The 23,157-nt window shown below is 34.7% G+C and overlaps 2 protein-coding genes and 2 long non-coding RNA genes across 4 annotated transcripts in view; 1 reads left to right on the top strand and 3 right to left on the bottom strand.

Moving 5' to 3' along the window:
- Positions 1 to 1,448: 1,448 nt before the first annotated feature.
- On the bottom strand, positions 1,449 to 10,925 carry LOC111406916 (troponin T-like). The gene is made up of 3 exons (XM_023036277.1): positions 10,869 to 10,925; positions 5,347 to 5,349; positions 1,449 to 1,836 (listed from the first exon to the last, which is right to left on the bottom strand). The coding sequence occupies exons 1-3, from the start codon at positions 10,920 to 10,922 to the stop codon at positions 1,669 to 1,671; spliced, it is 225 nt and encodes a 74-aa protein (XP_022892045.1). The 5' UTR covers positions 10,923 to 10,925; the 3' UTR covers positions 1,449 to 1,668.
- On the bottom strand, positions 5,540 to 6,219 carry LOC111406917. The gene is made up of 3 exons (XR_002705000.1): positions 6,157 to 6,219; positions 5,724 to 5,803; positions 5,540 to 5,608 (listed from the first exon to the last, which is right to left on the bottom strand). It is a non-coding gene; the product is annotated as an uncharacterized LOC111406917 (long non-coding RNA).
- An 11,387-nt stretch (positions 10,926 to 22,312) lies between the features above and the next one.
- LOC111405143 (mitochondrial arginine transporter BAC2-like) overlaps positions 22,313 to 23,157 on the top strand; it is a 2,050-nt gene continuing 1,205 nt past the window's right edge. The window contains exon 1 of the mRNA XM_023033903.1: positions 22,313 to 22,735. Within this exon, the coding sequence (XP_022889671.1) occupies positions 22,496 to 22,735 (240 nt within the window). The 5' untranslated portion in view covers positions 22,313 to 22,495. The remainder of the gene's footprint in view (positions 22,736 to 23,157) is intronic.
- LOC111405144 overlaps positions 22,735 to 23,157 on the bottom strand; it is a 1,082-nt gene continuing 659 nt past the window's right edge. Inside the window, exon 3 of the long non-coding RNA XR_002704743.1 lies at positions 22,735 to 22,827. This is a non-coding gene — a long non-coding RNA (uncharacterized LOC111405144). The remainder of the gene's footprint in view (positions 22,828 to 23,157) is intronic.

Raw genomic sequence — 23,157 nt, 5'->3', positions numbered from 1 at the left:
ATCCGAGTGTCTGAAAATGGGATATAACGAGACATAACAAAACAAGTCCATAATCAACAAAGGAAAGGAATATATTGGGTGCTGCTAGATGTACAGAACGTTTCCTTACAGAGTCTTCACAGAATGATGTGGCAGTTGAGGATTATTAAAAAAAAAAAAAAAAAAAAAAATGGAAAAAAAAAAAAAAAACAAATGGACAAAACAAACGTCTCCAGTGATTTCCTTATTTCATTCCCGTCTGCCTCTCCACCTGAAATTGGGAACACTAGAATCACGCCTCTTTCAACTTCCGACCGGTGCCACCATCCTTCTCAACCTCCGACGACAATTTTAAATGTGGCCAGATTTGCAATCACCAAAAGCATAGTGAAATCGGGTCCTTCATCTTCAACACCGTCGACAAACGCCACATTCTTGGTCGACTCAGTCCACAACAACTAGGTATCTTCACCTTCGTCCAGGAACTCCAACTGATTTCCACCGTCGACAATAAACTCAGCCCACAACAACAATATTATCTGTGAAACGTTGTGAAGAAGGAAGTTTAGAAAATTGTGAAAAATGGTCAAAAAAGTTTTGAAGAACGATTTGAAGCTTGTTCAGTATGCAACTGTTGTGAGAATCAAACAAATTCCCTATTCTCTGTAAATTGTGAAAAACGTTTTGAAGTTTGTTCAATATGTAATTGTTGTGAGAAACTAGTGTAATTCCCTTTTCTCTGTAAATTGTTGGGAGAAACTAGTGTAATCTTCTTGCTGTATTATATTATTTTTCTGTTATATCTCTCAAATTGTGGAGTCCAGTCAACCATTTTGACACTTGTAAATGGATACTACAATTTTGGGAGTCCAGTAAACCATTTTGACACTAGCAAATGGATACTACAATTTTGGTTGCTATTAGTTTTCTGTTGCTTAAATTGCGTAAGTGGATACTACAATTTTATTTTTATTTTTTTGACCGGGGATGCCTACACATTGTGCTCCAAAGTTGCAAAGGAAAAATCAAAGAAAAAAGCTAGAGAAGAAAGTGGACTCGACAATTTCCATATGTGGGTAAGACAACTCTTGAGTGGACTGGAGAAGAGAGTGAAGTTGCTTAGTTGGAAAAGGGAATCAGCTCCTCCAGGAGAGTGGTTGGAGAAGAGAATGTCGATCGCTCGAACGGCCAATGCTCAGCTCCGGTGCTCGTGAGGTCGGAGATGAAGTGGAGTAGCTAATTTCCCCACTTCAATTTTCAATTTTAGGGCTTCCAGTTTTGGAGATAATGAAGTCGGCTTTGGCAGGTTATGAGGTCAAACATAGAAGATTTCCCTCTTTTTCTCCAGCCACATCAGTATTTTTCACAAATTCTGTAAGCATTCTGTGATATTCAATCCGTACATCTAGCTTTATTGAATATATTATATGAGGTTAGAGACGCTGTCAAAAAATAACAAACCCATAATATCCAAAAATATTAACTAATTCTTAGGTGTAACTTTAACTGACATGGTTGAAAACAAAGGTAATTTCGACTACAAAACGAATGGAGACGCCCTGCAAAAAGACATTTTTCTATTATCTCATAATCTCCTTTTAAACTTAATACCATGGTGGTATGTCATCGATATAGATAAGCTGCAGGTACTAGTCATGGTAGGATGTCGAAAGAAGATATCCTTGTGGGCTATTGTTCAGGCTTTTCAGGGTCTTCCTCCTCTTCCTCTTTCCTTTCTTCTTCTTCCTCCTCATCTTCTTCTGGAGGGTCAGCCGGCATCGGCGGTGGTAATGGAGTTTTCATCGGGCTGAATTGGGGGAAGATGTCGGGCCTTCGTCCAGGCTTTGGCCTATCCCACTCCGGTTACAATTGTGTAGAACAGAACTTTGGTAAATGAGCAAAACAGCACTATAAAAATCACAATACCAAGGGATTCACAACACATGGGGTGCTCAATTATCTGTAACATGAGAATATCAACTGAAAAGGAGGACAGATCGATGAATATATATGTTTGCAATCAATGAGGAACAATGCTTACCCTGAGTCAACTTATTGCCATGGTAACCGAAGCCTGAACTAACCCCTCAATTGTGGGGAACCAAATATTTGTTAGCTACATTTTTTTCACATTTAATTCACATGGCCGTCCACGGTACACATGCCAAAACTTAAATGAGTAATCAAGGGCGGACCCATATGGGATCAAATGACCCCACAAGATTTTACCCCCGTTTTTTTTTTTTTTTTTTTTTTTTTTTTTTTTTTTTTTTTTTTTTGTCTTTTTTTTACAATCTACTTTGATGCACTCGTCGGGATACCAAATGAAATCAAGATATTGCATTCTTAATACCATTTCGAAATGCTCATGGCCTAGTTTTTTATTCATTAATGGCATGCGAAGTGGTCAACTATAGCAAAAGTTATGATATGTTAAAGTAGGGCGTTTAAAACTAGTATTTTGAGAATTTCGATAATATCCTAACTTTAAAAATTCGTTTGCGATCATGTGCTATCTGAATCCACAAATCGTCTATGCCATGTAAAAGTTTGTTTCGAAAACTACATCGTTTTCATATCGAATGGTTCAAACGGATATTGAAAATAGTTAAATATGTATCAAACGTACGCATCAAAAAAGACGTCTAACTCATTTTTTCTTTTAAAAAATTCAATTAATTATTATTTTGCACAATAAATTTTTCAATATAATTTATATTGTTTCATTCGGAAGTCTTACATGAAATATAACGTAAATTTTTTAGGATTGTTACGGATTAAATGCAATTTGAATTACTTTCGAATTATATTTGCTTTAAATTTGAATTTCATTTACTTTCTGAACTAAACTTGAATTTTATTTTAATTCATTTAATTTTTATATTCAATTTAATTTACTCAATGTTAGCTCAGCATTTGCCAATGAAATGATAAACAAAACTATACAAATAGCAAAATTTATTTAATAATAATATTAATAATGATGTAATTATACGACATTTTCAAAGTGTCAAAATACATATAAACTTATTTTCATTAATATTATGTTGTTTATTTAAAAAAGTTATTTTTAAAATCTTGACCCCACAATACTAAAGGTTTGGATCCATCCCTGTGAGTAATACATATGTACAAAAGGTTAAAGGTAACCACTAATATCACTCATTATTATTATCTCAATGAAAACGTAATGATGTAAACCTTGTTCCCACTAACTCATGGATGATCTTAATACCCCCACTCAAGATTCTAGCAGCCATTGGAATGGTTTCTACTAAGTAATTTCATAGAGATCTTTGCAAAAGATAAAAAAATAAAAAGTAATCGTAAAAGCTGTTAAATTATCATCTTGAGATTCGGAAGCAGTAACATGAGAATGAGGCAATTCTAGGGTCCCATATCCACCTTACCATGCTAGTAAACAAAACCAAAAGGCTATCACCCAATCTGATAGGTTTTCCCTATTAAATAAGTATCGATTTTAAGTTTATAGCACTGCAGATTATCGCACTATTCAGGACATTATTTATCAAAATACACAGCATGTATCTTAAATCCACATTGATTCTGACATCCTGGGAAAAATCAAAAACAGTTTTTTTAGGGATAAATGAGATCATTTGATGTCTGAATTGCAGGTCAAGCGAATTTAGTGCTTTCCCATAAGTCTTACAGATAGCCTTCAGAAAACTAACAGAGAAAGAATGGCAGTCATACAGGAATTAAAACATACAAAAAATAGATCAATCTGATATATTGGGAGGGAAACAGCAGAGAAAGGGAAACTATGACGGCATGCATCTAAACAATCAAGCCAATTACACCTTTGCACCTTTTTCACCAAGTTAATGGAGGAATTTCTTCTGAATCACAGTAAAAGACGTGGAAACTTAATTCTTATATGTTACAGGAACAATTTGGAGAATTCCAATAAGCTACTGGCCAATTAAAATCTTATAACCGCTTCCTGTTCCAAACAATTAATCTTCCCAGTTATCATTGTGGCGGTTCTTTTTAAACATCTCTCATTTTATATGATATACAGAACTTCATGGCAAGGTGCTAATGGCCAACGATAAGATGAGAGCCTTAGGTTATCAGGAGCGGTAAAGATTATAACTTGAACACAGGTGTAAAAGAAGCATTGCATTTGCATTGCTACTCTACAACTGTGGCAAGAGAAGGGAATAATCTAAGGGTTGAGTTTGATTGCAAGATGGAAAATTGCATGGAAAGAAAATATTTTCCAAGCAATTGAATTGCCTAGAAATTATTTCCATGGAAATTGCCAATTAAATGCGTTTGATTGACTTCACTTTCTACCTAAAAAATATTGTATTTTTCCATGTTTTGGTGTTTGATAGTCATTATTTTCCATGGAAATAGTCATTTTTTCCAACTTTTGTTGTTTGATAGCCACTAGTTTCCATGAAAATTGTCACTTTTTCCATAAAAATGGTCACTTTTTCCATGAAAAATTTCAATCAATTTTTAAGACTTTCTTTTTATCACAAAAGCCTACTTATGCAAGAACAATATTTCGCTTGATCATCTTTCCAACATACAAAAGAATTTAAATTGCTTCCTATGATATCTTAAATTAATACTCATAGAGACTTGGCTAAAATTATAGTGGCCGCGTTCTATGAAATCTGATTTATTAAAAAAAAAAAAAAAGAATTCATATACTTGCTAAGTTGGGTTCGGCAACTGCCATTCGTAATTCAAATTTGAACTCCATACATTATTACATATGCAATTGAATATTAAAATGCATACTAACGAAAAGGAAAGGGAAAATAGACATGTACATGTTGATTTTATTTTTTTTAGCCAGGAAAATAATAAGTTTATAGTTATGCACAAATCTACTTCCTCATATTATACATATGCCACAATTGTTACATTATGTTCTGAGTACAATCTAACTCTACAAAAATCGAAAAATGAAATATAAATAGAACTAGATTGCAACTGGAGCCAAATCATGGGCACATGTCAATGACTAAATTTTCAGTATAAAAGGAAGTACAGAAACAGTGGTACATCTCATGTCTTTGATCTTAGCTTCTGTCAAGTCTATTTCTATCGACTTGAATAATTCTGGGATCCGATGTAGATAGAATCTGGGGCATTGACATACCACCAGACACAACAATTTCAATTCCCTCCCTTACAGACAAGTTTGACTTTTGGGCTAATAACGTCACTGGAGTTCAAGAGGCATACATCAGCTATGTAAAGATGGTTTGTTGGGATATAAACGCAGCAAAGCTCTTCCTCTCCTTAATAATTCTAGAGGGTGACAAATTAAGTGATGAACCCAAATGCCTATTCACCAAGACATGGATGCCTTATAATGGCCACTTCCTTGAAAGCTTGTGTGTTCTGATCTAGAGATAAAAAATTCTTAAAGCACTGCAAGCATCCATATTTGGGAAATTCTGATGAGCAGAAAACACAACACATTAAGTCATAATCAGCAAGAAGAGAGATAAAATCAATTCCTTGATAATGACTGAGATAAAATCAATTCCTTGATAATGACTGCATCACCTTTATGATGTTCCCATCTTTCAACTTGAATGAAATTGCCATGGTTGATGCAGGACTCACGTTAACCTTTAGGCTGCATTGATCACAAGTGAAAATATTTAAGGCCAAATGTAAGAGGAAAAAATGTTATTTTTGATAAAGGCAACCACAATAAATAAGAATGAAAAGGAAATTTCTTTCGTAGAAACCTTTGTATGGCGAAATCAAGGTGATTGAGAACAACATTCTGCTGACCATTCATACTTTCCACATTAAGTACCATCCAAATCTAGAGAAAGAGCAGGTGGCATATTTCAATAACACAAGATATGGCATGAGAAATTACTCTCTTTTTTTGGTAGGGAGGCGACTTATTTTGTAGAGGAGGCTGGAGTCAATCCATGTAGTACTAATCCACCATCCACCTAATCTTCAAAAACTCACTTTAGGCCCCTATCTCATAGAGGTTTACTTACATTTAATATTTACAGCCCAATTAATGATGTTGTTGATTACATCTCACCCCACCCCCAAAAGAAAAGAAGAAGAAGAGCACAGATACCTAAAAAGAAAGAATAACAAAGTAATGGGATTTGGGCCGTGTAACGAGAATAACAGTTAAACATGGCAAGAATGAGACACCTGCATATACAGACGAATGAACCTGCCACAAGCCCTCTTCATCAAACGTTCATTAACTAACGCAATGGTATCGCCACAGCTTGGTTCGCCTATGAGCTTGCAAGAAACATGAAAAGTTTTGTTTAAGTTTGTGATCTTTCTCTCTAAAGCTTCTAAGGCCTACCTCATTGTAGTCAATTTGTCATGTACACCCTGGCATTACAAAAATGATACACGTTATATAGAAGACTAGCTCCTCAAATTTTCTGGACAAAACTCATGACAAGTTATAATTTTAAAACAAAACAAAATGAGCTAATGAGGACAAAACTATATGCATAGCCACATACATACTGATAAAACTGGTAGTCAAGGGTCGAAATCACCTAAGCTTGTCCTTCCACCCTCCCACCCCAGGAAGAGGGTGGAGGGAATGACAATCTATAATTTTAAAGATAGAAAATAAATCAAATTTTCAAGCACTCCTTTGCAAGGTTACCAAAATAATCCCATTGAAAAACCAAATTTTCAAGCACTCCTTTGCCGTTTTTGTCCCGTCCCCCCAATGCACCCTCCTCGAAAAAAGGTTATGTCCAAATTGGGTTAAGCAATTGGCAAAAGATGATTACCCATCTCACAAATAACCCGTCAATGAAGTCAGAGTAGTAAGTATCGTAAAATCCACAGAATAATCAATTGGAGCGATTCATTTGTTCATTACCCAGAAAAGAAAAATATAACGAACAATAAATACCTCGCGACCAGAGTGAAGGTGAGAAGAGGAAGCGAAGGGAGAAGGCTTGGAGGAGGAGGAGACGTTATCATCGTGGTCAACATAGTCGGCGACCGGTATGAGAAGCTCTCGATCGCTTTCTCTACTGCTGTTTCCCATTACCCCGAAGGCAGATATGGAAGCAGAGATGGGTCGTCGATTTCTTCTTCCTGGTTCGGTTGAGCAGATGAGAGAGACGACGGTGATATCACTGATATGTACGTGGATAGAGATGAGAGAGAGAGATGCTAACGTGAGGTGAGAGAATTTTTGAAACGGTTGAATTGCCTGGAAAATAAAATCCACCCTCCCCCAAGGAAAATATTTTCCTTGTTTTCAAAGAAAATGTGGTCACGTGACCAAAAGTAGGAAAACATTTTCCTTGAAAAAAATTGTCAATCAAACAAGACAAAAGTAAAAAATTAGGTGGAAAAAACACATTTTTCATGGAAAATGCGTGCAATCAAACGCGCCATAAGTGCTACTTGTCCACCATAATTTCTGCTATAACTTGAGACAATATTCTTCTTTGCACAGGTTGTAGAATAATAGAATTATTATACCTTCTGCTCTATGAAATACAAATTGTTTGAATTGAAATGTTAATATCCAAAGTTATTTCAAAAATTTTTCTACAAACATATAAAATAAATCAAAACAATCTCTTTCAAAAGTAAAAAATAATGTAATCTCTACTCAACTAGCAAATGCAATTTCAGAAGAATTGGTGAATCATGTTTGATAAGAAAGACTATTCCCCACATAGGTAGATCTCTATATAGTATGCATGTTCTTATAACCCTATTGGCAAACAAGTACAATGCTGGGATTTCAAGCCAAAATCCTTTTAATGGATTTGATTTTGTACCAAAATTTCTTTCAATTCTGTTAGTTTGATGCCTTTCTTTTGAGTAGTATTTTGTAAAACGACATTATGAATTGACGTTTGCTTATTCGTGTGGTACAATTTGAAACGATTATCTAAAGTTCTATGATCATATAAGATGTCACAAATTGTATGCTCGATAATTTGGGTATCGTAAGACACAATTCGTGATGTGATAAAAAAATCTATCGTTCACAATCAGCACATAAAGTTGGACACTTTATGTTGATAAGATTGCATTGTTCTTATTAAGATTTGCTAAATTTTGGAATAAGAACAATAATGTGTTTTGATGCACATTCGACTGGACAGCATAGATGACTCATTCATGACCACTCAAAATGAAACTCTACTCGATTATCAAACAAGTCACCTAAATCCTGAGCAAGTAATGTACCTTTAATTGCTAGTTCAAGTTTTTTTAAGTACCAATGAGTGAAGTCTTAATTGAACAATTGATCTCGGTGCTTTGAAAATCGGGCCAAAACAATTAGAGGTCATACACTTGCGATAACAGAATCTATTAATCATTGAGATGAGACGATCATCACTCCAAGACATTTTCTATAGGCAAATTAAACCTGAGCTCAGTAGTCCGATGATGAGATTGTTCGACTTTATATTGTGATTTGATCACAACGAATTCACCTTATGAAAATTGAACTTAAAGGGCAATACATGTTGAAGGGCAAAATAATCATTTTTTGAATTTCAACATATTGATGGTCAAATGGAGGTTGACTTGTGAACAAGAATCAGAAGATATTGTTAATTGGATCATAATTTGCTTCTATAACTATCACTCGACTCGAGAATGCAATCTCAATTTTTTGGTAAAATGAGTCGGGATTAATAGATGTATTTCAACTGGTCTAGAATTAACCTGAGTATAAATGACTATTGGATCTTGAGTCACGTGAGTCCGATTAAGTCCCTCTCTTAGCTCCAATAAAGGTGTACGACTTAATTGGTCTCCTACAATAAAGTCCATGAAAATTTGTGCAATTTACTAACCCTAATTGAGTATTATAAATATGCCCTTTATGGCTTGTTCACGAAATAATTCTTTTGATTTAAAACTACCGCAAGTGTACGGATTGTAACAAGTAATAAAGTGAATTTTTAAAAGTTCGAATATCGTCCCACAGAGATTGAGTAGTTCAATTCTATATAATCTAGCCTTAACCGAATCTAATTGAGTGAAAATATGGTCCAAATGCAAAAAGCCCTAATTTCAATTAAAACCCCTAATTTCTCAATTAGAAACCTTAATCTCGAAATTTCTCTAATTAAACGACTCAAACACTCAAGTAAATGAAATTATGCAAATTCAAAAGCTAATTTATGGAAATGAATCAAAATAAAGTCACTAGGATCACGAATCTCCAATTGAAGCTATAAAAACCCTAATTTCATAAAATCAATGACCCGATAGAAATTTGCCAATTGAATGTTCCTAAATCTATCCAACATATTCTCTCGATATATATTAGACCTATTCTTGCACACCACCAGCCTATATCTCTATTAATGATGCAAATATACAAGAATGCATGTGATTTTGTGAACAATTAGAGAATTGCATAAAGCATAGGGGTATATCTCTATCCCCTATCGGACCCTATGTTGATTTACACCTTACCGAACCTATTCCACTTCTCTCGAATGTAAGAAATAAGTCATCAACACTCACACAATCATTGACCACTAATTGCGGAAGAAAATCAATGCATATAAACCATTCAAATTGTTCAAACGATTCTTTATATTAAATTCATGAAATATGGAATTAAACTAACAAACAATGGTTCATCGATCACCTAGTGAATTGAAAACCTAGCCTAGAATATTCATAATTACAGAATAACAAACGAAATTAATAAATTGAAAGAATAGCACCCGTATGAAACTTTCTTAAAATCTTGAATAAAGCCTTGAAAACCTGCTTGAATTCTTGTGGAATCGGCTTCAAGATCGTGTTTCTTGCCTCCAAAAGTTGTAATTTTCTTCTCCCTGGACGTTCTCCCCTATTTCTGATGAATTTTGGCTTTTATATCATATCCTCACGGAGCCTCGAAAGAGTTTCAATTAAAAACGCAGGTTCAAAATTTTTTTTGGTTTTTATAGCCATGCGCCCGCATGGTGTTAAACCATGCGACCGCATGGTTCAAGTGAAATGGCTCTATGAAATCCATGCAACCTTCTGTGTGGCTGCACGGTTGTAACTTTCAACCTTACTGTTTTGGTCTCTGAACTTCGTTTTCTCTTTTCTTGATCTCTTTTCTTTCTTTCCTTTATTCCATCATCAAATATTGACTCCTAATTGACATTTGGGTCAATCAATTCCTTGATCACTTGCTCGGCTCATCTTTTGATTAATTGCAATTTAGTCCTTCATCTTTCACTTTTCTTCAATTCAGTCAAATATTACTTCTTTCTTCCTCCGATCATCTTGTGTCGTCCTCAATCTCATACTTGGCATATTTTCATTCTCGTTCTGCACTTTAGTTCAACTTTCCAATATTTGCACCTTTAGTCCCCGAACTATTGCTTTGTTCCATTTTGGTCCTTTTTTTGGCTCTTTTCTTCTGAATTCCATCTTTTTCATAAAAACATCTATATTGCATGAATTTAACGAGATTAAGTCATAATTCAACTACTTTGTCCATGTTTAAGTCATGTTTGTGAGCTAAATAAGTGTGTAAAAACACACTTATCAGGCACATATTCATATGTTTTTAGGGTTACCCATATTTCGTTTTCCAAAAGTATTTGGCTTGTGACGATTTAAAACATCCAATGATGTCGAGGTGATTTAACATCCTTATTCAAAATGGGTTTAATCTTCAAAGGAAATTAATTTCCAATAACCAACAAATTGTTCTTCAGTTTTTTATTTCTATTTTTTCTGTTTTCTCTTCACCGTTTCATCTACCAGTTACCACAAAGGTGAAAAGTATCACTGATAAATTTAAACTTGCAATTCAATTAATGTAGTGTCTAAAATGAAAAACTAAGCAAAAGACAGAATAGCGATTGAAGTTCAGAAAGGACAAATGCGGCGGTGGGACTTACGATTTGGAAATCTAAAGGAGAACGACGAGTCATCTTCTCTTCATCAGGTGACATGCACACAATCCATGACCCGCGGTGTTCATGTGTCAAACTCCAATCGCTAGTGCTTCTAAAAGGCCTCAAGAGAGCCTTCGAAGAAGATACCGTTGATAGTATCACAATTGCAAATGAGGTTGAAGAAGGAGAGGGGCACAGAATAGACGTCGTTTCTGGAGTCAAAGATATTAAGAGTAGCAATGCCATTTACCGACGGCGCGTGAACGTGCGTACTGTCAGCTTATCTAGTTTTGAGCTTATCTCCTCCGCTAGTCCTAACCAGAAAATCTACGGGGAGCGGGTCCGGACTTGAGAATTGGAGGGGTACTTTTAAAATTGACCTAGTCAAAGGTTCTTATTTCCAATTTGACTTTTAAAAACTTGAAAATTATCACATTAACATCTTGAATGGTAAAAGACCAAGATTCCCTTAAATATATTATATAATTACAAAATATTGGATAATTTAAAAGACATTATTACCATTTTAGTTAATAATTGAAAACCAAACACTTTTCCACTTATAAAACTGCAGAACGAGCTTCGAACACAGAAAAACTCCCATTTTTCATCTGCTTAAACATCAAAATATCAAAAAACTTTCAAACGCCGAAGCCAATTTTTTTTTCAAATCAATTACTTCAAATCGGTAAGTATATTTACGCATGCTTAATTTCGATTTCAGTAAATTAGTGTACGTTTGAGTAGTTAAATAACACAGTACTTAGTAGAAATTTTTTTTAACAGGTCTATAATTTTTTTCTTTAGAACCATAGAAAAATAAAAAATCATACGTAAAATAAAAAGTCCGACAATCAACTGTGGGATGTTAACGAAGACTGTTAGACAGCAGACAATCGACTGTCATAAAACTATCTATCAGCCAACAGTCGGCTGTTAGACGACTGTCTGACAGCGACAGACGACTGTTAGACAGTCGGTTGTTTCTAATTAACAGCCGACTATCGACTGTAAAACAGTCCACGGTCGATTGTTTTTTTCGACTGTTTTAAGAGTTTTTTATTATTAATTTCTGTTTTGGCAATTGTCTTATAATTTTAATTACAAGTTGATTAAATAAATAAATATCTGAATTTTTATTGTTGTAATTGATTTAAAAATTCTATATCGTCATGCAGATATGATAATCCCGATCTGTTATTTCGGTGATTTCGAATTGAATGAAAATAATAGATGGAATGGAGATAGACGAGTGATATATGTGGTTGTATTGTAATTCCCGTAACAGAGAGTACATCATATGCGGAAGTGTACCAGAATTTGCAAAATAAGCTGAATGTCGATTCTTCTCAGTACGATATGCAACTGAGATATTTATTCGGTGATTATGGGGATTCGTCCATTCCAATTCCACCTATATTTGTTACTAATGATGCTGAATTGAATTATCTATTAGAATTGAATAAAATGCATAGGACTCCGACTATTCTTAGCGTGACTTTAGTTAAGAAGGATGTTGTCGAAGGTGAACGTGAAGATTCAGATGGAGCGGATAATAATGATCGAGATTTTTGGGAGACAATGGAGATAGTTCCTGCAAATGATGTAGTTATTCTCGAGATAGTTGCTACTGATCGTGAAGTCACTGTTGCGCACAGAATTTCGTCGACAGTTGCGGACAACGAAAATATAAATGATTTTACAAATGAAAATTTAATTACTTTATCCCGATAGAGACCTGAGCGGGGTGGGAACTCAAGGGGTGGAACAAGTTGACCGTCCTCCAATTTTTCGCGTGTGGCTCCCGATGATAAGGTTTTGTATGTTGAGCAACTATTTGAAACCAAGAAAGATTTGCAGGAAGCTGTGCACCGGATGACATTAAAATATAACTTTGAGTTCAAGGTAAAGAAATCAACCAAGTCATTGTTGACAGTTGCCTGCGTTGACGACAATTGCAATTGGCACTTGAGAGCGACTAAGATGGACACGAATGAGTGCTTTGTAGTTCGCAAATATGCACGGGAACATACTTGCGAAGTGAAAATTTATCGAAATGATCACAGGCAAGCTCGAGCTTGGTTTATTGGTCGACAGATAATGCACAAGTATCAGGATCCACGGACGATCTACCGACCTTCGAACATCATTAACGATGTTCGTCGAGAGTATGGAGTGGTCATGAGCTACCAAAAGGTCTGGAAGGCTAAAGAATGTGTGTTTGAGGATTTAATGGGATCAGCCGAGGAGAGTTATGCTAAATTGGGCAGGTATTGCCATAACATGGTGAGAACTAATCCTGGCTCGGCATTTTTTATTGAGATGGGGGCGTTGATTATTTTAAGTATTTCTTCATGACTCTCGAACAATGTATTTGGGGTTTTCAAAATGCAATGCGACCCGTAATTCTAGTCAATGGTACAACTCTTAAAGCTAAATATCAAGGCAAGTTGATTATTGCTACATGTCAAGACCCCAACATCCAAATTTACCCGCTTGCATTTGGCATAGTCGACAACGAAAATGATTTGTCAATGCGTTGGTTCTTTTCTAAATTGAGGGAAGTGATCGGCGAAGTCGAAGACCTTGCCTTTATAACTAATCGGGGACAGTCTATAATAAACGGTATCGCTGAAGTTTTTCCCGAGACACATCACAGGTATTGCATGTACCATATACAAGGTAATTTGAAGACTAGGTATCGGGGTAAAAGCATCGTTTCATTGTTCAGGAGAGCAGTCGAAGCTTATAGTGTTGAGGAGTGTAATAAGTTCATGGTCGAGATAGGAAGTAAATCATTAGCGGCGTGGGAGTATCTAACGAACATGGGGATTGGACATTGGGCACGGTCATACTTTCCAAGATGTCGATACAACATGATGACGTCGAATAACGCGTAGTCTCTCAATGCATTGTTTAAGAAGGATCGAGAGTTATCAGTTCTCGCAATGATTGAGAACATTCGTAACAAGCTGTAACAGTGGTTTCATGACCGACGTGCGGTATCACAGAGTTGCACCAGTGTGCTGGCCTCAGCTCAAGAGGAGAAACTCTTCAAGGCTGCAGATATTGCGAGAAAGTTGAATGTGGAAGTATTTGATGAGTTTTGCTTCTCTGTGCAATGTGCACGTAATACGGCATACATGGTTGATTTGACTGATAACACATGCACTTGTACGATATTTCAGTTGGAGAGTTTTCCATGTGAGCATGCAGTCACGGTGGCCATATATCGAGACTTTGTAACGAGAACATTATGCTCTTTTGTACTACACGACTGAGTCGTGAAGAGCAGCATATGCTGAGACTATATTTCCTCTGCCGAATGGGAAGTTCCTGACCATATTCTCCCGTTCAATAGTTAGTTGCCACTAGCAATTGAACCGCGTGGTCTTGGACGTCCAAGTACATCTAGAATACCATCTATCGGAGAGTTTCCTCGATCGCGTAGGTGCGGCAGGTGCAGAGCCATATGGCATACTCGTCAATTTTGTACTAGTCAAATTCCCCTAAATGACAATTAGACTGATGTGTTCAATGTATAATATTTCCCTTTACTTTTACACTATTTAATATTTATTCGAGATCACAAATAATTACGAATAATAGTTACAAATAATTAATTACAAAAAATTTTTACAAAGATTAATTACAAAAAAATATTTACAAATATTAATCACAAAAAAGTTTTATAAAGATTAATTACAAAAAAATATTTACAAATAATTTATGGATCACAATTAAATTCAAATAAGTCTCACGCTAACTTATTTCGCTAATTCTGTATCCATGACTGGCTGATTTCATCAACCTTATGTGCTATACTTAAAAATTCTATATACTGGATTGCGAAAATGCCACAGTCGCCCCTGCAAATGAACAATATTGTGTTAGTTTGGTTCCAATTTAATTTTTAAAAAAAATTACAAACACTTACGATATAGACTGCATAGCCATCGTCTTATCCCGCATGATAGCTACTCTGTCCTGCACAGTCAGGCTCGCCCATCTAGCGATCATAGGAATGATCACAGTCACAGGCTCTAAGTTTTGCTCGAGCTGCCCCTGTGTCAGACTTGAATGATCGGGGTCATATACATATATCGTCAACTCAGAGAACACGATCTCCAGTGCAATGCAGTGATGATTGACGATCACTGGAATGTACATATGCGTACAGCCCTTCCACAACTTTTCCCCAACAGTCGGTGACAACCCGATGACCCACTCAAGCATATATGCGGGCAGCACATACTCGTTAACCATAAGCTGGAGCTACTGATACTCAATGATAACGGCACGGAAGAACTCGGTGTTCAGTATTATTTGACCAGGCTTGTAGAATGATTGTGGATATCTCTCAACTCGATCGCGCAACAAGTCCATGTGCTACATAAACGAAAAAGAAATAAATAATTATTTCATTTAACAAATTAAATGTAATGTGTACAAACAGTAACAATAACACTTCACTTACATCGTTAGCGAGCTAAGCCCCCTGAGTGGTGATATCATGGAACCACTTGTATGCGTCCGATATCGTTCTTCCAGCTATCATACGGGTGGTGCTGGAAAAAAATGTTAAACGAAACTTATACGAGTACTAGTATTCTATTAAATCAAACAATACTTATTCGAGCAACATTGCTCACCACTAAGCCTCGAATGCTTTCCATTTGGCATGGTCGACCTCCTGGAACATATTGGGGTATGTCCCGTCGACGAACCTCCTCCTCTTCGTCTCAGTGGTGAAGGGAGAGACGACGTACTGTGACGGCACTCTCGTCCTCTTGTCGACCACCATCTCCTACATGTCAACAGAACACTTGCTTGCCTCAGTCATGACGATCGTCCTCTCCTCCTCCGCCTCGACCACCGTCACCTCCTCCACCTCGGGGCTCGCCACCTCCTCCATCTCGGGGCTTGCCCGCTTCTCCGCCCCGGCTATCGTCACCTCCTCCACCTCGGGGATCGCCACCTCCTCCACCCCGACTACCGCCACCTCCTCCATCTCGAGGCTCGCCACCTCCTCAGCCCCGGGGACTGCCACCTCCTCTACCATTCCTCCCATCCCCTCCCGCCCCACGGATAATAGAAAAGATTCCAATGCATCATCGGATCACAACTGCCGGTGACCCCCATCTCTATCACCATCTCTATTACCCTCTTGATCACCTCCATCTCTATCACCATCCCTGTCACACCCCCGGTCACCATCTCCGTCAACCCATCGTCTGCCGGCTATATCAACTCGAAGTGCTTCGATCTCATCTTGAAGCACTCTAACATCAGCGGACAAATCTTAGACCTTCCTCCCAGATCGTTGACCCTATTTGTCATCTCTCGACGCAACCCATTAACCTTTTCCGCTATAAATCCACTCAGACGGGCATACAGATCATCAAAACTTTGACTATGTGCGGGAGATCTACGGGGGAGGTCCCTGGACAGGGTCGCCGGAGGTGATGTCCTCTGGGGCGGAGGTGATGCCCTCTGTGGTGAAGGTGATGCCCTCTGCAGCGGAGGTGATATCCTCTGGGATGGAGGCGATGCCCTCGGGGGGCGGAGGTCGTAGATCAACTGGACCACGCTCCTACACAAACAACAATATTACGAATTATTAACTTGATCCGTAATTACTTATTCCTACAAAATGGTAATTAATAAATTATATTCAATTCACTCAACCAATCTCGATCGTCCATTGAATCGGACATCTGGTCGTCTTGGGTGAGCGGAACGCCGAATTTACTCACACAACCTTGAGCCTCCTCCTCCATCGACGACGTCAACTCAGTTATAACTTTAAGCTGACATATTGACATTTGAATTAGTTAATGATCATGTAATCAAATTTTAAATTACGTACAATATAAACCACAAATACATAATACTCGAGGGTCATCGAGGAGAGCCGATAACTGTCTCCCAGTGGGACATCTCTCCGCTCGAGATGCTCTCCAATGGTGCATCCGAGGGTAGTATGTCTCCCCTCGCCTCGCAAAGCGGGTACCCGATAGAGGGACGGTCTCGTACGCCCAAATCTGTAACACATACAATTATTATATACCAATTCAGTAGGAAAAATAATTTAACATTGATTATGTTAATCATGTACCTGTATCGCTAGGGGCAATCCATAAGTGTCGTACTTGCGCATGGCCCCCTTGGGCTTTGAGTGTGATCGGGTGAAGACGTGTACGGTATCCTCAAAACATCTCCGGCCCCACGGATAGTCGTTGAAACGATCTATATCATCAACAATCTCTAGATGGAAGGGGTCGATCGCGGTCTTCTTGTAGTGACACTGTAACACGCTCTCAACGATGTACACCATGCCTAACTTCAATCTGTCTAACATCTGGTCAAACCTCCTAATTGCATTGATCAACTGTGGTAGAAGCACACTCCCCTGTCCCTGAAAGTAAGTGTCATGCAATCTATTTATTCTCTAAGTCCCGTCACCAGCTGCGTCATCGTTCGTAATCTTTAATCCCGTGATCAGGGAAAACTCGAACATCGAAAAACTAGTAACTTTGCCTCCCGATTGCGAAGTGGAGGGTATTGCCGTCAACTGGACTCAACAATCAACATAGAAGTGCATCAATAATCTGACCCGAGTACTGCAGATCTCTCAACAAGTACAAGGACCACAGGAAGGACTGGCGCAGCATATCAACATGCTGATCATCGAGCAGCTCTAACACCGTAGTGAAACTGTCAAAGCTACTATTCCACGTAGCTTTGCTAGGCATCTGTCTCAATTCTGCGTCGATGTGATAATTCATCCCTGTAAAAATTCAAAGTGTTAGAACATTATATAAGAGATAATAGAATAAGTATAATAACAGAAAATTAAGCGAACGAAATTGTAACTACAATACGCAACACGCAGATTCATAGTAATTAAAATCATTAATACTGTGAAATATTTTACCATATTCTCAATAATGTCAATGTTTTTCCTTAATATAAAAAAAAGATAATAAGTATTAAAATTAACATTAAAATTTAAAGAATTATTTAAAATTACAATTACAAAAATTAATTAAATTGGATGAACGAAAAGAATATTATTTATAAAAAACAATTAATAAAATTAAATATGAAATTTAAATTTAAAATTAAATAATTATTAAAAATTACAATTACTAAATTAATTAAATTCGATAAACAAAAAGAATATTATTTATAAAAATAATTAATAAAAATAAATATGAAATTTAAATTTAAATTTAAAATTAAATGATTATTAAAAATTTCTATTACAAAAATTAATTAAATACGATGAACGAAAAGAATATTATTTCTAAAAAGTAATTAATAAAAATAAATATGCAATTTAAATTTAAATTTAAATAATTATTAAAAATTACAATTACAAAAATTAATTAAATCCGATGAACGAAAAGAATATTATTTATCATAAACTATTAATAAAAATAAATACGAAATTTAAATTTAAAATTAAATAATTATTCAAAATTACAATTACAAAAATTAATTAAATTCAATAAACGAAAAGAATATTATTTATAAAAAACAATTAATAAAAATAAATATGAAATTTAATTTTAAAATTAAATAATTATTAAAAATTACAATTACAAAAAATAATTAAATTCGATGAACGAAAAGAATATTATTTCTAAAAAATTATTAATAAAATTAAATATGAAATTTATAATTAAATAATTATTAAAAATTACACTGACAAGAATTAATGAAATTCGATTAACGAAAAGAATATTATTTATAAAAAACTATTAACAAAAACAAAAACGAAAACGAAATTTAAAATTAAATAATTATTCAAAATTACAGTGACAAAAATTAATGAAATTCGATTGCCGAAAAGAATATTATTTATAAAAAACTATTAATAAAACTAAATATGAAATTTAAATTTAAAATTAAAAGAATTATTAAATATTACAATTCTAAAAATTAATTAAATTCGAGAATGAAAAGAATATTATTTATAAAAAACAATTAATAAAATTAAATATGAAATATAAATTTAAAATTAAATAATTATTAAAAATTCAATTACAAAAATTAATTAAATTCGATGAACGAAAAGAATATTATTTCCAAAAAATAATTAATAAAATTAAATATGAAATTTAAATATTAAATAATTATTCAAAATTACAATGACAAGAATTAATGAAATTCGATTAACGAAAAGAATATTTTTTAAAAAAATTATTAATTAAAATAAAAATGAAATTTAAAATTAAATAATTATTCAAAATTACAATGACAAAAATTAATGAAATTCGATTAACGAAAAGAATATTATTTATAAAAAACTATTAATAAAACTAAATATGAAATTTAAATTTAAAATTAAAAGAATTATTAAATATTACAACTATAAAAATTAATTAAATTCGAGAATGAAAAGAATATTATTTATAAAAAACAATTAATAAAATTAAATATGAAATATAAATTTAAAATTAAATAATTATTAAAAATTACAATTACAAAAATTAATTAAATTCGATGAACGAAAAGAATGTTATCTCTAAAAAATAATTAATAAAATTAAATATGAAATTTAAAAATTAAATAATTATTCAAAATTACAATGACAAGAATTAATGAAATTCGATTAACGAAAAGAATATTATTTATAAAAAACTATTAATAAAAATAAAAACGAAACTTAAAATTAAATAATTATTCAAAATTACAATGACAAAAATTAATGAAATTCGATTAACGAAAAAAATATTATTTATAAAAAACTATTAATAAAACTAAATTTTAAATTTAAATTTAAATTTTAAATTAAAAGAATTATTATATATTATAATTTTAAAAATTAATTAAATTCGAGAATGAAAAATTATTATTTATAAAAAATGAGGAAATAAAAATAAATATTCAAATTTAAATTTAAATTTTTATTTAAATTTGACAAATAAATAAATTATTATTTTATTAAAAACTAATAATTAAAATTATTTTAAATGAAATTCTTAAATATATGTAAGAAAAAAATAATAAAAAAACTAAAGGTAGCGGTTACGATTGGCCCGCTTAACAATCAATGGGCTGACTAAACAATAGCCCAAATAATGGGCCGACTGTTAATCAGCCCAAATTAAAAAAAAAAAAAATTTGTTATTGGGTCAACCATAACAGTCGATCCGCTTAATAGTCATGGGCTGACTCATGAAAAAACAAAACACAATCATGGGCTGAATGTAACAGTCAGCCCATGACAATTGGGCCAACCGGCTCTCGCCAGAAAATCTTCATTTTCGGCGAAAAAAGCTTGCAAATCTCAAAATCCACCTATTATTCTCCAATTTAGATTCATATTTATAATTCTACACCTACATAACCAATAATACATTCCAAAAACCTCCACAAATTCAACATTCACACACAATATGAAAATCTAAACATTAATCTAGTTAATTAACAATTCGAAATTTACCTTAACAAGAAGAAGGTCGCCGGAGATGAACTGAAAACGTCTCTGACCGACTGGAAACCGACCGTGGCTTTTCCTTGGTTTTGGTCGACTGTAAGCAAATGAGAAAGTGACTGTCTGGGGGTATTTTGGGATTTTGACCTTTAAAATCAATTTTCGTTTTTTTTCTTTCTAAAAACTGGTCGAAGGTTACTTTGGAAATACACATTGGTTATTAGGTCATTTTCAATGATTTCCTCATAATTGGAGGAGTTAATTGTTGCGATGGTTACCGAACTTAGGTCATGTAGTTGATTGATCATTAAAGTTTAAAATGTGGAAGTTTGATCATTGAACTTAGGTCAATATTTTTGATTGCTTACTGAACTTAGGTTCATGTTTTCTAGTAATGTATAATATTTTTTAAAGTTCAATAATCAAAACTCGACATTTTAAATTTCAAAGAGCAGTCGAAGACATGTAACTAAATTCAGTCACCAAAACTCGATATTTTGAATTTTAGTGACCAATCAAAGACATGAACCTAAATTCAGTTACCATTGGAACAATTAACTCGAATTGGAGGCCCATTTATAGATCCGATTTAGCCTGAATTGAGGCAGAATCCACCCGATCAAAGACTTTGGACTCGCTAATACCGATTAGGTAGAGTCTCGGCTGAAGCACATACAAAAATCGATTGTATGACATGTACATAATAAATTTACATAATGATTTACATATACGTGATGATGTAAAATATGATTGATTTTTCAAATCAAATTTAAAAAACTTCCCCTCTCTTTGAGACATAAACAATTAACTGCTTATATGCAAAGTGTTAAGGACCATGCTACACTTACATCCATTTTCTTACCTAATCTTTTACAAACGCTCACAATAGGAGAGCGGGGTCCACGGTTCGAAATTTTTAAATGTGTGTGGGGCCCGTGCGCATGTGAGAGTAGGGCATTGGTTCGGTCAACAAGATTCGGTACATATAGTTTAATTCAAGTGTTAATTTATCCTAACAGTACACAAACTTTCTCGCTGATCGCTAATTTTAAAACCATACATAAATCAAGGACGTCTTTGGTAATGCTTTCTTATCAAATTATGTGAGTAATATGCAAATAGAAATTTGTGAATCTTACAAAAGTTGTTGAACTACATTTAATCAATTAAAAAAAGGTTAAAAACTCTGTCAAACACAAACTAAATTTTGTTGGTTAGATATTGCCCTTCTATTTATTCTTTCCATCCACCACTTGCTCGTTTCTTGATTATCAGTTCGACATGCCAATCACGAATTTTAGTGCGTTCTTCGGAAGGGTGCAAATTTGCTCCCAATCATGCCAATCACGGATTTTAGAGCGTTCTTCGGCAGGGTGCAAATTTACTCCCAATCTTTTGTCACCGTACTTTCCCATCCCCAACTAATTTTTCATCTCATCTTTGTCCTCGCCGTCAAAAAATTAGTAGATTAAGCCCTCATTTGGCCCCCATTTTCTGAAAATGAAAATGGGAGAAATCGTATTTTTTAGAAAATGAGTGGTTGAAAAAGAAAGAAAAGTTTTCGATTTACGTGTAATATTATTTTATGAAAATTTGTGTAGTTGAAAATAAGAGAGAAAAAAATGGAATGTAATGTAATTGAATTTAATGGGGATCAAACGGGGGCTAAGAATGGTTAAAAGATTTTAAAGTCATTTTACTTAAGATGAGTGTCTACCAAGCGACTCTAAATAGAATAATTAAAGAGCACTTAATCGATTGATACATGTTCATACACCATGAGATCAAGCTAATTCTGACTATGGAACAGGGTAACGGACATCAGTCTTGATTATTATTCCTATCTTGCTAATTATCCCAATTATTATTTTATTTTATTTTATTATTTGTTTTTTTTACAAGATTTTAGTTCCATTGGGAACAGGAGATTTTTCCTTTCTTTTCTACGATATTAATTCTTCCACTACCTATTTAATCTCTAAACCATACACATGCTTTGTAAATGGTAATCATTCAGTTTTTCAATTAAGTACATTTAATCCCACAAAACTCAAAACTTCAAATTACACTCAAGATTCTAGAGCATCTCTCTTGTTTCTTTGAAATCCAAATCCCTGGTTTGCACAAGAAGGGAAAATTGGATTGCAACAAAAAAACTGAGAGTTCGAAGAAGGATGCTGAGACAATGGATATCTGGGAAAAGATTCTTACAAGCGGTTGGGGAAAAGAATTTGTGGCCGGAGGATTTGGAGGAACATCTGGAGTCGTGGCTGGTTATCCTCTTGATACTCTCAGAATCCTTCAGCAGCAGCAGCACACTGGCAAGGGTTCTGCCATTAGCATTCTACGGCGAGTTCTAGCCAACGAGGGACCCTTTGCCCTCTACAAGGGAATGGCTGCTCCCTTGGCCTCTGTCGCTTTCCAGGTTCTTGTTCTTCTTTCATTTTATCATTCAATTTATGTTCCCCGCAGTAGCGGACCCAGGATGGAAGTCCAATGGGGGCGAAACCAAAAAACCTTAGGGCCGAAACCAAAAAAAAATCTGAAAACCTAAAAAAACTTGGAGAAATACTGAAAATATGAAAATCAAGTGGGGGCGGCTGGGCCTCAAGTAGGTCTGCCCCTGGTTCCCTGTCTCTTGTTTGCAAGATACATGTACATCAAGTCATGGAACTTAAACACATAATGCTAGCAGGTTAAACATGCTGGTGGTTACTGAACATGTATAGTATGGAATTGCAAAGCTTACCTAAAACAAAAATGTTACTTGCACAGATTTTTTGTAAAGATGAATTTACAGGTGCTGAAATGCAGAAATGGCAGAATTTAATTGGCTGGTTTAACCTT

The sequence above is a fragment of the Olea europaea genome, chromosome 12 (genome assembly GCF_002742605.1).
Source record: "Olea europaea var. sylvestris chromosome 12, O_europaea_v1, whole genome shotgun sequence".
Lineage (NCBI taxonomy): Eukaryota > Viridiplantae > Streptophyta > Magnoliopsida > Lamiales > Oleaceae > Olea > Olea europaea.
Note: the sequence above shows the minus strand (reverse complement) of the source record. Positions and strands in the feature narration are given on the sequence as shown.